Source organism: Carlito syrichta, unplaced genomic scaffold (genome assembly GCF_000164805.1).
Source record: "Carlito syrichta isolate Samal-C Ts95f unplaced genomic scaffold, Tarsius_syrichta-2.0.1 Scaffold303056, whole genome shotgun sequence".
NCBI classification, from domain to species: Eukaryota; Metazoa; Chordata; class Mammalia; order Primates; family Tarsiidae; genus Carlito; species Carlito syrichta.
Genome location: NW_007247152.1, coordinates 103,921 through 116,471, shown reverse-complemented (window position 1 = coordinate 116,471; position 12,551 = coordinate 103,921). Strand labels below are relative to the sequence as shown.

Here is a 12,551-nt window from a genome sequence, read left to right as displayed (position 1 = left end):
CAAATGTGCTGAAAGGAAAAAAACAAACAGCCCCATTAAAAAGTGGGCAAAAGACATGAATAGACACTTCTCAAAAGAAGATATGTGGGCAGACAACAGACACATGGAAAAGTCCTCAACCTCACTCATCATCAGAGAAATGCAAATCAAAACCACACTGAGATATCACTTAACCCCAGTAAGAATGGCCATCATTAATCAAACAAACAACAACAGATGCTGGCAAGGATGTGGAGAAAAAGGAACGCTTCTACGCTGCTGCTGGTGGGAATGAAAACTAGTACAGTCTCTTTGGAAGACAGTGTGGCGATTTCTGAAAGAACTAGAAATTGACCTTCCATATGACCCAGCAATTCCCCTATTGGGAATATACCCGGGAACTCAAATCATTCTACAAAAAGATAACTGCACACATGTTTGTCGCAGCTCTATTCACAATAGCAAAAATATGGAATCAACCATGCTGCCCATCGAAGCTGGACTGGATAAAGAAAATGTGGTACATATACACAATGGAATATTATGCAGCCATAAAGAAGGACAAACATAGGGACTTCGCAGCAACTTGGATAGATTTAGAGTTGATCATACTCAGTGATATATCACAGAAACAAAGATCAGAGTACCGTATGTTCTCACTCATAAGTGGACATTGAGCAATTATAATATAAGACAGGGATTGGCAGTAGTGGGAAACTGCCAGCATGGGGGGGTGGGATTGGCAGTTGAGGGAAATTGCTAGGGGAGGGAGGGGCACACCTCATCAACAAGGGTACCTGCATAATGAACACTTGTATGCCTAAGCCTGAATTGTATGCCACGTCTTTAAAATAAAAAATATCCAGTCCAGCTTCGATGGGCAACATGGTTGGTTCCCTGTTTTTGCTATTGTGAATAGAGCCGCACCAAACATACATGTGCAGATATCCTTTTTGTAGAATGATTTGAGTTCCTCCAGGTATATTCCCAATAAGGGAATTGCTGGGTCATATGGAAGGTCAATTTCTAGTTCTTTCAGAAATCTCCACTGTCTTCCAGAGAGGTTGCACTAGTTTGCATTCCCACCAGCAGTGTAGAAGCATTCCTTTTTTCTCCGCATCCTGGCCAGCATCTGTTGTTGTTTGCTTTATTAATGATGGCCATTCTTGCTGGGGTTAGGTGGTATCTCAATGTGGTTTTGACTTGCATTTCTCTGATGATGAGTGAGGCTGAGCACTTTTTCATGTGTCTGTAGGCTGCCCAATATACACAATGGAATATTATGCAGTCATAAAGAAAGACAAACATAAGGACTTCGCAGCAACTTGGATGGATTTGGAGTCGATCATACTCAGTGATCTATCACAGAAACAAAGAACAGAGTACCATATGTTCTCACTCATAAGCGGACCTTGAACTATTATTACACTATAAGAAAGGAATTGGCAGTAGTGGGAAACTATCAGGAAAAGGGGATGGGGTTGGCACTTAAGGGAAACTGCTAGGGGAGAGAAGGGCATACCTCATCAATAAGGGTACCTGCATAATCAACTTTTGTAAACCTAACCCTAAATTGAACCCCACATCTTTATAATAAATAAATTAAATTAAATTAAAAATCCTCAATAAAATACTAGTCAATTATATAACCTCTCTTTTTTAACTCAATTTTTTATCTATAAAATGGGTATGGTCATAAAACCTACCCACAAGAGTTGTCCTAAATTTTACATGTGACAACGTATATAGAATACTTAGCACAGAACTAAACCAAAGAAGAGCTTGTTAGTTATCTAGCTTAAACATTAACTATGTTTTATGCCACATTGGATAGTCCCACATTTATCCTGCCTCAATCAAATATATAATACTGTACTGTATTAAGAAGATATTCTATAAAATGTTATTGATTAAATAAATGAAAAACAATGTATGCATAAAATTATCTTGCACTATTTACATCAATATTTGTTTGGGGTTGGATAGGAACCAACCTTGATGCTTAAGTTAAAACATGGAAAAACAGCACAAATTCAACTAATTATTTGTGAAGTCTCATATAGAAAATGGTCACCAGAAGAGAAGATGCTTAGAATAGAGAGCTAGGGGGAGCGGCTTCTGCTGTGACATGGGGTGTTAGGACTTCATTTAAATCTGGCTTTGAATTCTGAGAACTTTCTCCCCTGAGTTCAACTGAAATATTCCTAGGCAATGTGAAGAGAATCAAATCTTCTGACTTGTCATCTGACTCCTATTGTTTTGCTCATACCTATTGTTGCGTCTTCCTGTCTCCAAGGACTCTCTTCCCCTTGATACATGTTTAAAGCTTTTATTTGAAAGAGTTTGTTATACTGTAGATTAATTAGTGACTTTTAAATGTGAAAGCCCAAGAGAATCTTCTGTTTGTTCAGTCAGTTGATCCTTCCACACGTGTTGCAAACTGAATAGATATAACTATTGCTGTTCTTGTAAAATTTAGTGGGAGACCGCCACTCCACTAAAGGTTAGAATATTAACTTTCCAAACTGAACAAAATTCCCATCAATTTCTACAGTATTTCTATATTCTCAGCTAACCAGAATGCATGAAAAAATTTTCAACTAATAGAGTGGAACTATATATTTGGGATTTGTTTTTTGTTGTTGTTGTTCAAAAGAGAAAAAATGACTGGGAATTAATGGACATTGGTTACTGAGGAGAATTTTCTCACTCACAGAATTTTTGTGAATACTATTGTGGGGGTACAGAAAAAGAATGTGGTTAAGTCTACACTTACTTGCTTCCAGTCATCCATTCCTGTTCAGCTTTGGGTTGCACTAAGAACCTTTGTGATTAAAATTACAATCAGAAGCCATGAAGGACCATCAGAGAGGTAAGCATGATTGAGTTTGTTATGACAGATATTCACCATCTAGAAACTAAAAGAATAAAACTAAATAATAATGTTTCATCAATATTTCTCAGGAAAAATAAGACAATTCTGAAATTTGACTTAGTTCTGTGACAGGTGATATGACCTTTGAATAATGATCACGGAAGGGAGAAGTTTGCAAAAAAAAACAGATGATTGACAGAGGGAACAGTCACCTATGAGAGGTTATGAGAAAACCTTATCTCCTCAATCCTTAGAAAAATGTTTCTCCCAATGTTTTCCACTACACAGTTTGAATCTTCAAATTAAGCAGTAACCCTCTTTAGTGAGCTTCATATTTACCATGCATTGCCCCCACTAGACTATTCTTTCATGAACATTAAGTTGGTACATATATATCTTATTGTGCAAGAGTTTATTAATGACTTTTTCGGGTAAGGTCATGGTATGGAGAAAAATTAGATATTGACAAAGAATTCTCCATTACCTGGCATGGTATCAACTAATAGTTAACAGGAGCCAGAGGCATGTCCAACTTGCCTGTAATATCTGGAAACCCACACTGGGGCACAATCCATTCCTCGCTAGGATGAAAAAGTCATATTTTCCCAGACTCAGGGAAACACACTTCAAGGCTATTTGTGAGAAATATTTTCTGACAACCAAGTGAAAACCATTCTTGAAATACTAATTGGAGTCTTCTGGGAAGATCCTGTTCCATTTAATTGATGGGAGAAATCAGGAGCCCAGAAAACAGTTAAGTCCAAATTAAAAACATTTGAGTAGCTATGATGTGATTAATTACAGATAGTTCAAGAACCATCATCTGTCAGTTAATGGCCCTAATTCAGGTACACGTAGTTAGCTGACAGATCCTTTGCTCAGGCAGGCAGAGGTGGCACTATATAAAAGATTGATTATCTTTAAAAAAAATTTTTTTAAAGAAAATATATGGAAATGGAACACATAAGAAGACTTAATAGTTTGCTTTGTTTAAAAAAATAAAAACTCTTTCCTAAAAAAAAAAAAAAAAAAAAAAAAAGATTGATTATCTATGCAGAAAATAGGGGAAACAAGAGTAGGCAGATACTCGTGTCCTCACCATTGGCCAGTCATGAAAAGTTTAAAATGAGTGAAGTAGACAGGTGAAAGAAAGTATTCTGAAACATTTCGAACTAAGTCTTTGGAGTCAAGTTGCCTGTTTTCATATCCCTGCTTTGCCATACTCTAGATGGAGGATATTTTAGACGGGTGTAAGTTTTAGGTTACCTCACTTTACTCATCTGCAAAATGTGAATTATAATACCGCACACCTCAGAAAGTTGTGAGGATTAGCCAAAATAAGCCATGTAAAGCATTTAGCACAGTTATCTGGCTCATAGTAAATGTTCTAGACATGTTAGCTGTTGTGCTAGTGAGATTTGTCAATGGATTTGAAGGGAGAAAAATAGTTTTTCTAAGACAGAAGCATCTCTTATCTGATGAAATTTTATCATTAAAAATGTGGTTTTTGATTGAAAACAAAATATTTCTAGAATCAATAGCTTAACATCACAGTCAGCTTTGGAAAGCTTAGTATTGATCCGTTTTCTAAATTTACAATGAGAAATCTAGCTAAGAGCAGCTTTCTGAATAAGACACATTCACTAGTTAACTGGTTGTCCTTATTTTTTATTATTTTTATTAAGTTAATTACTCACTTATTAAGTTTTCTAGGAAAGTTTTAGAAACTAAGGGACAGAAATAGTGGACTAGCTACCACTGGAAGCCAGAGAACACATTAGAATAAGAAAATATGATCAGAAACATATTCCTAAAACTTTTTTTCCTACATTTATGTAGTAAAGAAAGTATGTAATTAGAATTCAAGAGACGTAAATTTAATTTCCTGCCACTAATAACTTACACGCATTCATTTTCAATTCCAGAATTAGGGTATTGAACAAAATAGTTCATGATATTGATTACATTCATGATTGAATTGCTTTGTTCATAATTTATAGATAATATTTTAAGTAAGGAGGACTGGTCTCCACCAAGGCTGAGTTGTTTTGTTGTGTTTTGTTTTTAATAAAGAAAGAGACAGGGAATCACAAACAAAGTGTGGAAGAGGTGACTAAATTAGTAGGACCATGTGAATGAAGTATTCTGAATTGGCACCGTGTTTTGAAAGGTCATGGCACAGAGCAGCACAGGAGAAAATATGGAGACTGGATGCAGTTGAGTGAATCCAAGGAGAGGCAGATTACTTAATACATTTTTCAGACTGCTATTCAACACATTGCAAAGACTAAATGACAAATACTAAAAAGATTTGGAAAGAAGGAAACACATAATGTATCACAGCTAGTAAAAACTCTTATCAATAAATAGTAAAGTTGTCAAGGAAGTAATATTTATGAAATTCAGAAAGTCCTTATAATTTTTAATTTAATATCAAAGTGAGTAGAAAACTTTATGGAAGTCCTGAGAGATATTGAAACAGGGCAAAACTGTGGTTTCAGGGAGGGAAAGAGTAGAAAGGGAACCCAACTTTGCTTAACTCAGGAGGGGAGGATAACAAGTACCACGGCAGGAACAACTCCCGTTCAAGTGAAAATATCCAGTCTTTACAGAATATTGATAATGTGCCTAAAATTATACTAAGAGCTTTGTGTGTAGTCTTCCCTGCAATTCAGGGAGGGGGATGATAATATTGGCATTTTATGGATGATGAAACTGAAGGAAAGTAGAGTACTGTAGGATCATCGTGTTCACCCCAATCTGACTGATTCCAAAGTCCCAGACTTCCACCACCACGATTTACAAAATGACCCAGGAAATTGCCCTCCACATATCCAGGAATTAACTTTCCAGCAGCCTCAACCAACCTCATAGAGGAGAACTAGAGGTATGGGGGTCAACGGCTGAAATGAGCCCCATGAAATTCAGTATCATAGTCTCCCATTATCACAAAACAATTCTGCACTTTAATTCATAATAACATAAAAATTATAAATCTGACATCCTCTTATACCCAGCCAAAGAGACCTGGTGTCAGCTGAGAGAACTCCCTCCCAGAAATAATTTATTTACCTTAGTGCTGTCAAAAATAGCTTCAGTCACTTTAGAAACCTTACTAGAGATGAGTGACTGAACCAAAATGAATGACTGATGCAAGCTTTCCAAATAAATGTATTTCAGATAAAGCGTAATCAGTCAATTGGTTTTTATATGCAAAATGCTTGATTGTACTTATTCACAAGCATGTATTTAACTTCTAGAATCCCAAACACTTTGCTAGGTAGTGATTGAGAGCAGTGAGCAGAATAAACATGGCCTGTGTCCTCATGGGCCTTGCAGTCTAGTAAGCAGACAAAAGTTAACAAGTTAAAAAGAATGTACATACTCATAAATACAAAGAAAAAAGGAATGCTTTAAGAAGATCAGAGGGTCTTACTAAAAGACCAGAGTTTGCGGAAGATTTGTTTTGGAAAACACTGCCAGGTGAGACCTCTCTGCGGAGATCACAGTTATAGTGAGATCTAAAAAGTTACAAAGAATTACAATAAGTGAAGTTGGAGGAACTGAAAAAGGACACTATAACTGGGACACGTTGACTAAGGGAAAAAGCCGAGGTTGGAGAGGAACGTAGGAGCCAGATCAAGTGGGAATTTGGAGGTCAAGGGTGGAAGTTTGGATCTTATTTCAAGTACAAAAGGAAGCCACTGAAGGAATTGAGGCAGGAGAATGACATCCTTCAATTAACAAAGAGAGCAGAAAGGTAGCAGTTATTTTAAATGAGTATATTTGACTGTGAAGTTGAAAAAAAGAGAGAGACCGAAAGGAAAAACTTTAGAAACTTCACATCTTTATAACCAACTCCATTTACATTCCACTGAGAGAAGATATGCAGCATTTATAACCAGAAGGATTATTACCATTAATTCTAAAACCTTGTATGTAGTAATAATAGCAAGCTCTTATATAATGCTTACTAAGATCATTTTCTAGATGTTTTAAATGTGTTAACTCAATTGTTCCTTTCACAGCAATACAAGATAAGTTCAATTATTCTCCACAGTTTGCATATGCAGAAATTGAGGCACAGAGGTTAATAATTTGCCTAAAATGCTGAATTAATCATAATTTGGGCCCAGATAGTCAAACTCCTGAGTACAGTATATACCCCAAACCAATGTGTAATGCTTCTCCTCTGATGCCATTATATGATTTGGAGTAATGTCTTTGTTTTTGTTTTTATGTTTGTTTTGGGGGTTTTTGATTGTTTGATCTAGGACTTCCTATACCATAAACTTATCATATAGATAATGATCAGAATTTTTAACACCAGACTTCTGGTCATACTACTATATAATTTCAGAGTAGCACGAGTCATTATCAAATAAAATAATGTTGGCTAACCTAGCACTTTCATTCTACTCCCACTAATAATTCTTTTGAGCCCCACTCATATTCAATTTCTATCCTGCTTTTACCTACAGAACATGAAGTCAGAGGTCAGTGATGAAAAATTACACAGTGTTAACAACATACATCCTGGTGGGACTAACAGATGACCCAAATCTACAAATTCTGCTTTTTGTCTTTCTGTTCATCACCTACCTGCTGAGTGTCATTGGAAACCTGACCATCATCACCCTCACCTTTGTAGATCCCCACCTTAAAACTCCTATGTACTTCTTCCTGCGAAATTTTTCTTTCTTAGAAGTCTCTTTTACCACTGTCTGTATTCCCAGATATCTATATACTCTTGCCACTGGAGACAATACAGTGACCTATAATCCTTGTGCCACTCAGTTATTTTTTGTTGTTGTCCTGGGTGTGACTGAGTTTTTTCTCCTGACAGCCATGTCCTACGACCGTTATGTAGCCATCTGCAAACCCTTGCATTACACGACCATCATGAACAACAGAGTCTGCATCAAGTTCCTTATTGGCTGCTATGTATTAGCACTGATCATTGTTCTTCCACCCTATATTATGGGCTTTGATCTCGAGTTTTGTGACTCCAATGTCATAGATCACTTTGGCTGTGATGCTGCCCCAATCCTGAAGATCACCTGCTCTGATACACAGTTTATAGAACGGTTTGTCTTGGTCCTGGCAGTGTTAACGCTCATTTTCACCTTGGTGTGTGTGATTATGTCCTATACCTATATCATTAGGACTATTCTAAGATTCCCATCTGCTCAGCAAAGAAAAAAGGCTTTTTCCACCTGTTCTTCCCATATAATTGTGGTTTCTATCACATATGGAAGCTGCATCTTTATCTATATTAAACCACGTGCAAAAGAAGGGGTTGCCATGAATAAGATGGTGTCATTGCTCACAACTTCAGTTGCCCCCGTTATGAATCCCTTCATTTACACTCTGAGAAACAAGCAAGTGATACAAGCTTTCAAAGACATGATCAAAAAGATTGCATCTATCTCAAAGAACTAAAGGACTAGTGAATACAAAAAGTTAAGATGTAAAGGGACTCTCTAGACTCATTTTTTAAATCTTACTGAGCTATAATTTCACTATTGTAAAGTTCACCGATTGTAAGTGTGCTGTTCAATAAAACAGAATAAAATAATAGAGTTGTGAAATCACCACATGATACAGCTGTAGAACACTTCCATCACCCCAAATGTTTTCCTCAAGAACATTTGAATGTCACCACCACTGCCACCCACTAGCTCCAGGCAACCATTGTTTGGTTTTCTGTTTCTGTATAAACTTGCCTTTTCAGATCATCTCATGTAAATGGAAAGATGTAATATGTAGTATTTTGTGTCTGGCTTCCTTCTTTTAACACTTTTTTTTAAATGTTCATTCATGTTGTAGCATTTATGAGTTGTTCATTTCCTTTTACTGCAACTAGTATTTCATTACATGGATATACTATATTTTGTTTATTCATTCACTAGTTGATGAACATTCGGATTGTTTTCATGTCACTGTGAGACACATGCTTTAATTTTCTTCTGTTTTTTCTTGAGGAAGCTTGCTTAGATTTACTTTTCTTTAATTTTTTGTTGTTATGGATACATAATAGTTGCACATGTCTATGGGGTACATGTGATAGTTGATACAAGCATACAATATGTAATGATCAAATCTGGGTAACTGGGTTATCCATCACCTCAAGCATTTATCATTTCTTCATGTTAGGAACATTCCAATTCTACTCTTTTCATTATTTTGAAGCATACAATACATTATTATCAACTATAGTTGCCCTATTTTGCTATCGAACACTAGATTTCATTCCTTCTAATCTAACTGGATATTTGTACTCATTAACTAATCCTTTTTATCCCCCACCCCACTACACTTCTGAGTCTCTGGGAACCCTCTTTCTGCTCTCTGTCTTCATGAGTTCAATTTTTTTTTTAACTTTTACATATGAGTTGAGAACTTTGATATTTATCTTTCTGTGCCTGGCTTATTTCACTTACATGATGCCCTCCAGTTTCATCGATGCTGTTGCAAATGGGATTTCCTTTTTATGACAGAGTAATATTCCATTGTTTCCATGTACCAATTTCCTTTATCAACAATGGCTTCACACCCAACCATGGCCCACTGTACTTTGCACAAGCACAAGTCAGGCCTAACTGAAAGGTACCTGACTCAAAATTCAGAAATGTTCATGAAAAAGATTGATAGGTTTGAATATATTTTTTAAACTTTTTTTTTTTTTAAACCTCTGTGTAGCAATAAATAAATAAGCCAAGGACAGAAAAAAATGACAAACTGGGGTAAATATTTTCAATTAAAATTAGAGATTAAAAAACTATATTCTGAAGTTCTAAAATGTTCCAACATAAAGATGAAGACAGCAGACACTAGAAACTCTAAAGAGAGGAGGGAGGGAGAAGGGTAAGGTTTAAAAAACTACCTTTAGGATACCATGTTCACTATTTGGGTGATAGGTTCAATAGCAGCCCAAACCTCACCATCATACAACTTACCCATGTAACAAACCTGCCCATGTACCCCCAAATGAGATTATTTTTTAAATGCTCTGAGAAATTTATAAGGAAATGTCACTACTCTATTGAAAATAATTCAGAGACAATATGAAAAGATGATCCAAATAAAATGAAAGAAAAATAATTCCTAAATACCTAGACATATAGTCAAACTTCTTCTTTTTTTTTTTTTTTTTTGAGTTGTTTCACTCTGTTGCCCTGACTGGAGTACAGTGGCCGCTCCTGGCCACCGCAGCCTCGACCTGCTGGGACTCCGGCGATCCTTCCGTCTCAGACTTCCAAGTAGCTGGAACTACAGGCACGCGTTACCACACCTGGCTAATTTTTTGAATTATTGTAGAGATGAGGTCTTGCCAAGTTGCCCAGGTGGGTCTCGAACCTGCAGGCTCAGGCAATCCACTCACCTCGACCTCCCAAAGCACGGGATTACAGGCTGAGCCACCAAGCCCGGCTTAGTCAAACTTCTTAATAACAAGATACACGGTGTAACATCACTGAATCACCAATTTTCTCCTGTCATATTTAAAACACATCCAGTAGTTCAATAGTACAATTTATTGTCAGAGCACTGGGGAAACTGATACTCTGAAAATGTTTGTAGGAATATAAATCGACGTAAACCTACAAAACTCAATTTCACAATAGCTATCAAAATTCGAATGCATTTAAAATCTAGTCTTTTAACCCTTTAACCAAGGAGTTCCATTTTGAAGCCAGGAGCGGTGACTCACATCTGAATTCCAGCACTTTGGGAGGCTAAGGCAGGAGAACTGCTTGAGCTCAAGAGTTTGAGACAAGCCTGGGAAACAGAGCAAGACCTTGTCTCTACAAAAAATCAAAACAATTAAGCCAGGCATAGTGGCGCTTGACTGTAGTCCCAGATATTTGGGAGGTTGGAGGTGGAAGGATCACCTGAGCATAGGATGTGGAGGCCTCAGTGGCCATCGTACTCCAGCCTGAGTGACAGAGTGAGACTCTGACTCAAAAAAAAAAAAAAAGAAAGAAAGAAAGAAATTTCATTTGGGGGATTTATTCAATAAGTATCCTTGCAAATGTGTGAATCAATATTTCTGTAATTCATTCATTTCAGCATTGCTGGTAGTAGCAAAAGAAGTTAATCAATGCTAAAGTCCAGCTCCAACAAGAGAGTCAGGGCCTGACTGGGGAGAATCGGGAAGCGGCGAAAAAGAAAAGACGAAGATGACAGGAATCCACTTCCTGGGGAGAACTCAAGACTCTGCCAATTTTTATTCAATTCTTACAAGCTTATATAGTTTTTTACTGACCCCTCTACCCACAAAATGTATCCCATGTTACACATTAAATGTTTACATCATGTTTTTTTCTTTTGTTTATGGTGAAGTTGACCTTTACAAGTTTCATTTTGTTTCTTCCTGCTGCCAGGTGGTGTAACAAAATACCAGCTGCCAATTTATCAGCCACGACCTGTGACCCCTAGGTCACCTGAATCTCTTCCCTTTGCTATTCTCTTTCTTTTCCTTTACTAATCTATTTTCTTAATTCTACCCTTATACATACTTTTAGTGGCAATATATTGACTTGCTTTTTCCTTTATATAACCACCCTTATCTTACCTACGACGAATTCTTAATACTATTAATTTAAAAATTTAACTTTCTTAATTCTAATTGCCTTATCTATATTACTTGCTATTTTCTTATCACCTATTTTACATTTTATATTTCTAAACGAAACATGTCTAAATCTACACTTATATATGAAACTAATCTTACTTCTAATCCTAAATATATTTAATTTTAAACCTACATTAAGTGTATATAATTTTAAGTTTACCTTAAAACTTAATTATTTCCTATTCCTTATATTTAACTAATACCTACATCTATAATAAACATTTATCTTTTAATTATAACTGCTATCTATTTAATTCTAATCCTTACTTTAATTTTAACCTTCTTTCTAATTAAACTATAATATTTCTTAAATCAAAAGGCATGTCTGTGACTTGTTTTTCCCAAAAGCACCTGTTTGTGGAGATACTCTGTCTCAGTTTCTCACTCCCTCATCAATCACAACTGTCAATGTTGTTACTTATAAAGGGTGTGAGGAAGTACTTGTTTTTCCTTTTTAGCTAAAGGTTGCAAAATTTGCATTCCCTTGTCCCTTCAGGGGGGAGATTTTTTGCTGATGCACCCTTTTTACATTTTTATATATAGGTTTATTACTAATTCCACATCCTTGCACATTCTAAGGGGCACCCTTTTTGCTGCAATCTCACCTCCATTATGCCTATGTATAATTTTTGCTGTCAAATGCCATCATCCATTTGCACATCTATTATCTCAATTAAAGAGGGAATAGTCTCAAGCCTATGCACGCAATCCTTCAAAGTTAGGGAAGGTCCGTCAACAGGAACCATGGGGCTTTACCTCCGTCATGGCCGCATCTTACTGGGGCCTTGCTCCCAGCCGGCGTTTTTCCTGTTTTCAGGTCCCTTTTACCTTACTTTTACTAGTGATTGCGGCTCCCGGCAAATATACTACTGAATATTAATTTTTAAAGTAAATTAATTCTATTACATTTATGTTTATTATAAATCAAAAACAATTACCTCCAGTCTACCTCAAAATAGATTTTGACCCACCAGGTGTCACTGAATGCTACTTTCTATTACAAGTTGTTTTAAAGACTGGCATGGCATAAGAGACAAGATAGACAAGTGGGACCTCACTAAA

General features: G+C 36.4%; 1 protein-coding gene across 1 annotated transcript; it reads left to right on the top strand.

Annotated features, from left to right (window-relative positions):
- Positions 1–7,357: 7,357 nt before the first annotated feature.
- LOC103259894 (olfactory receptor 6C2-like) lies at positions 7,358–8,296 on the top strand. Its single transcript, XM_008057552.1, has one exon. The coding sequence runs from the start codon at positions 7,358–7,360 to the stop codon at positions 8,294–8,296; it is 939 nt and encodes a 312-aa protein (XP_008055743.1).
- Positions 8,297–12,551: the final 4,255 nt, after the last annotated feature.

Excerpts from the sequence above, each read along its gene's own strand:
- LOC103259894 (XM_008057552.1), top strand. The coding sequence starts at position 7,358 with ATGAAAAATTACACAGTGTTAACAACATACATCCTGGTGGGACTAACA.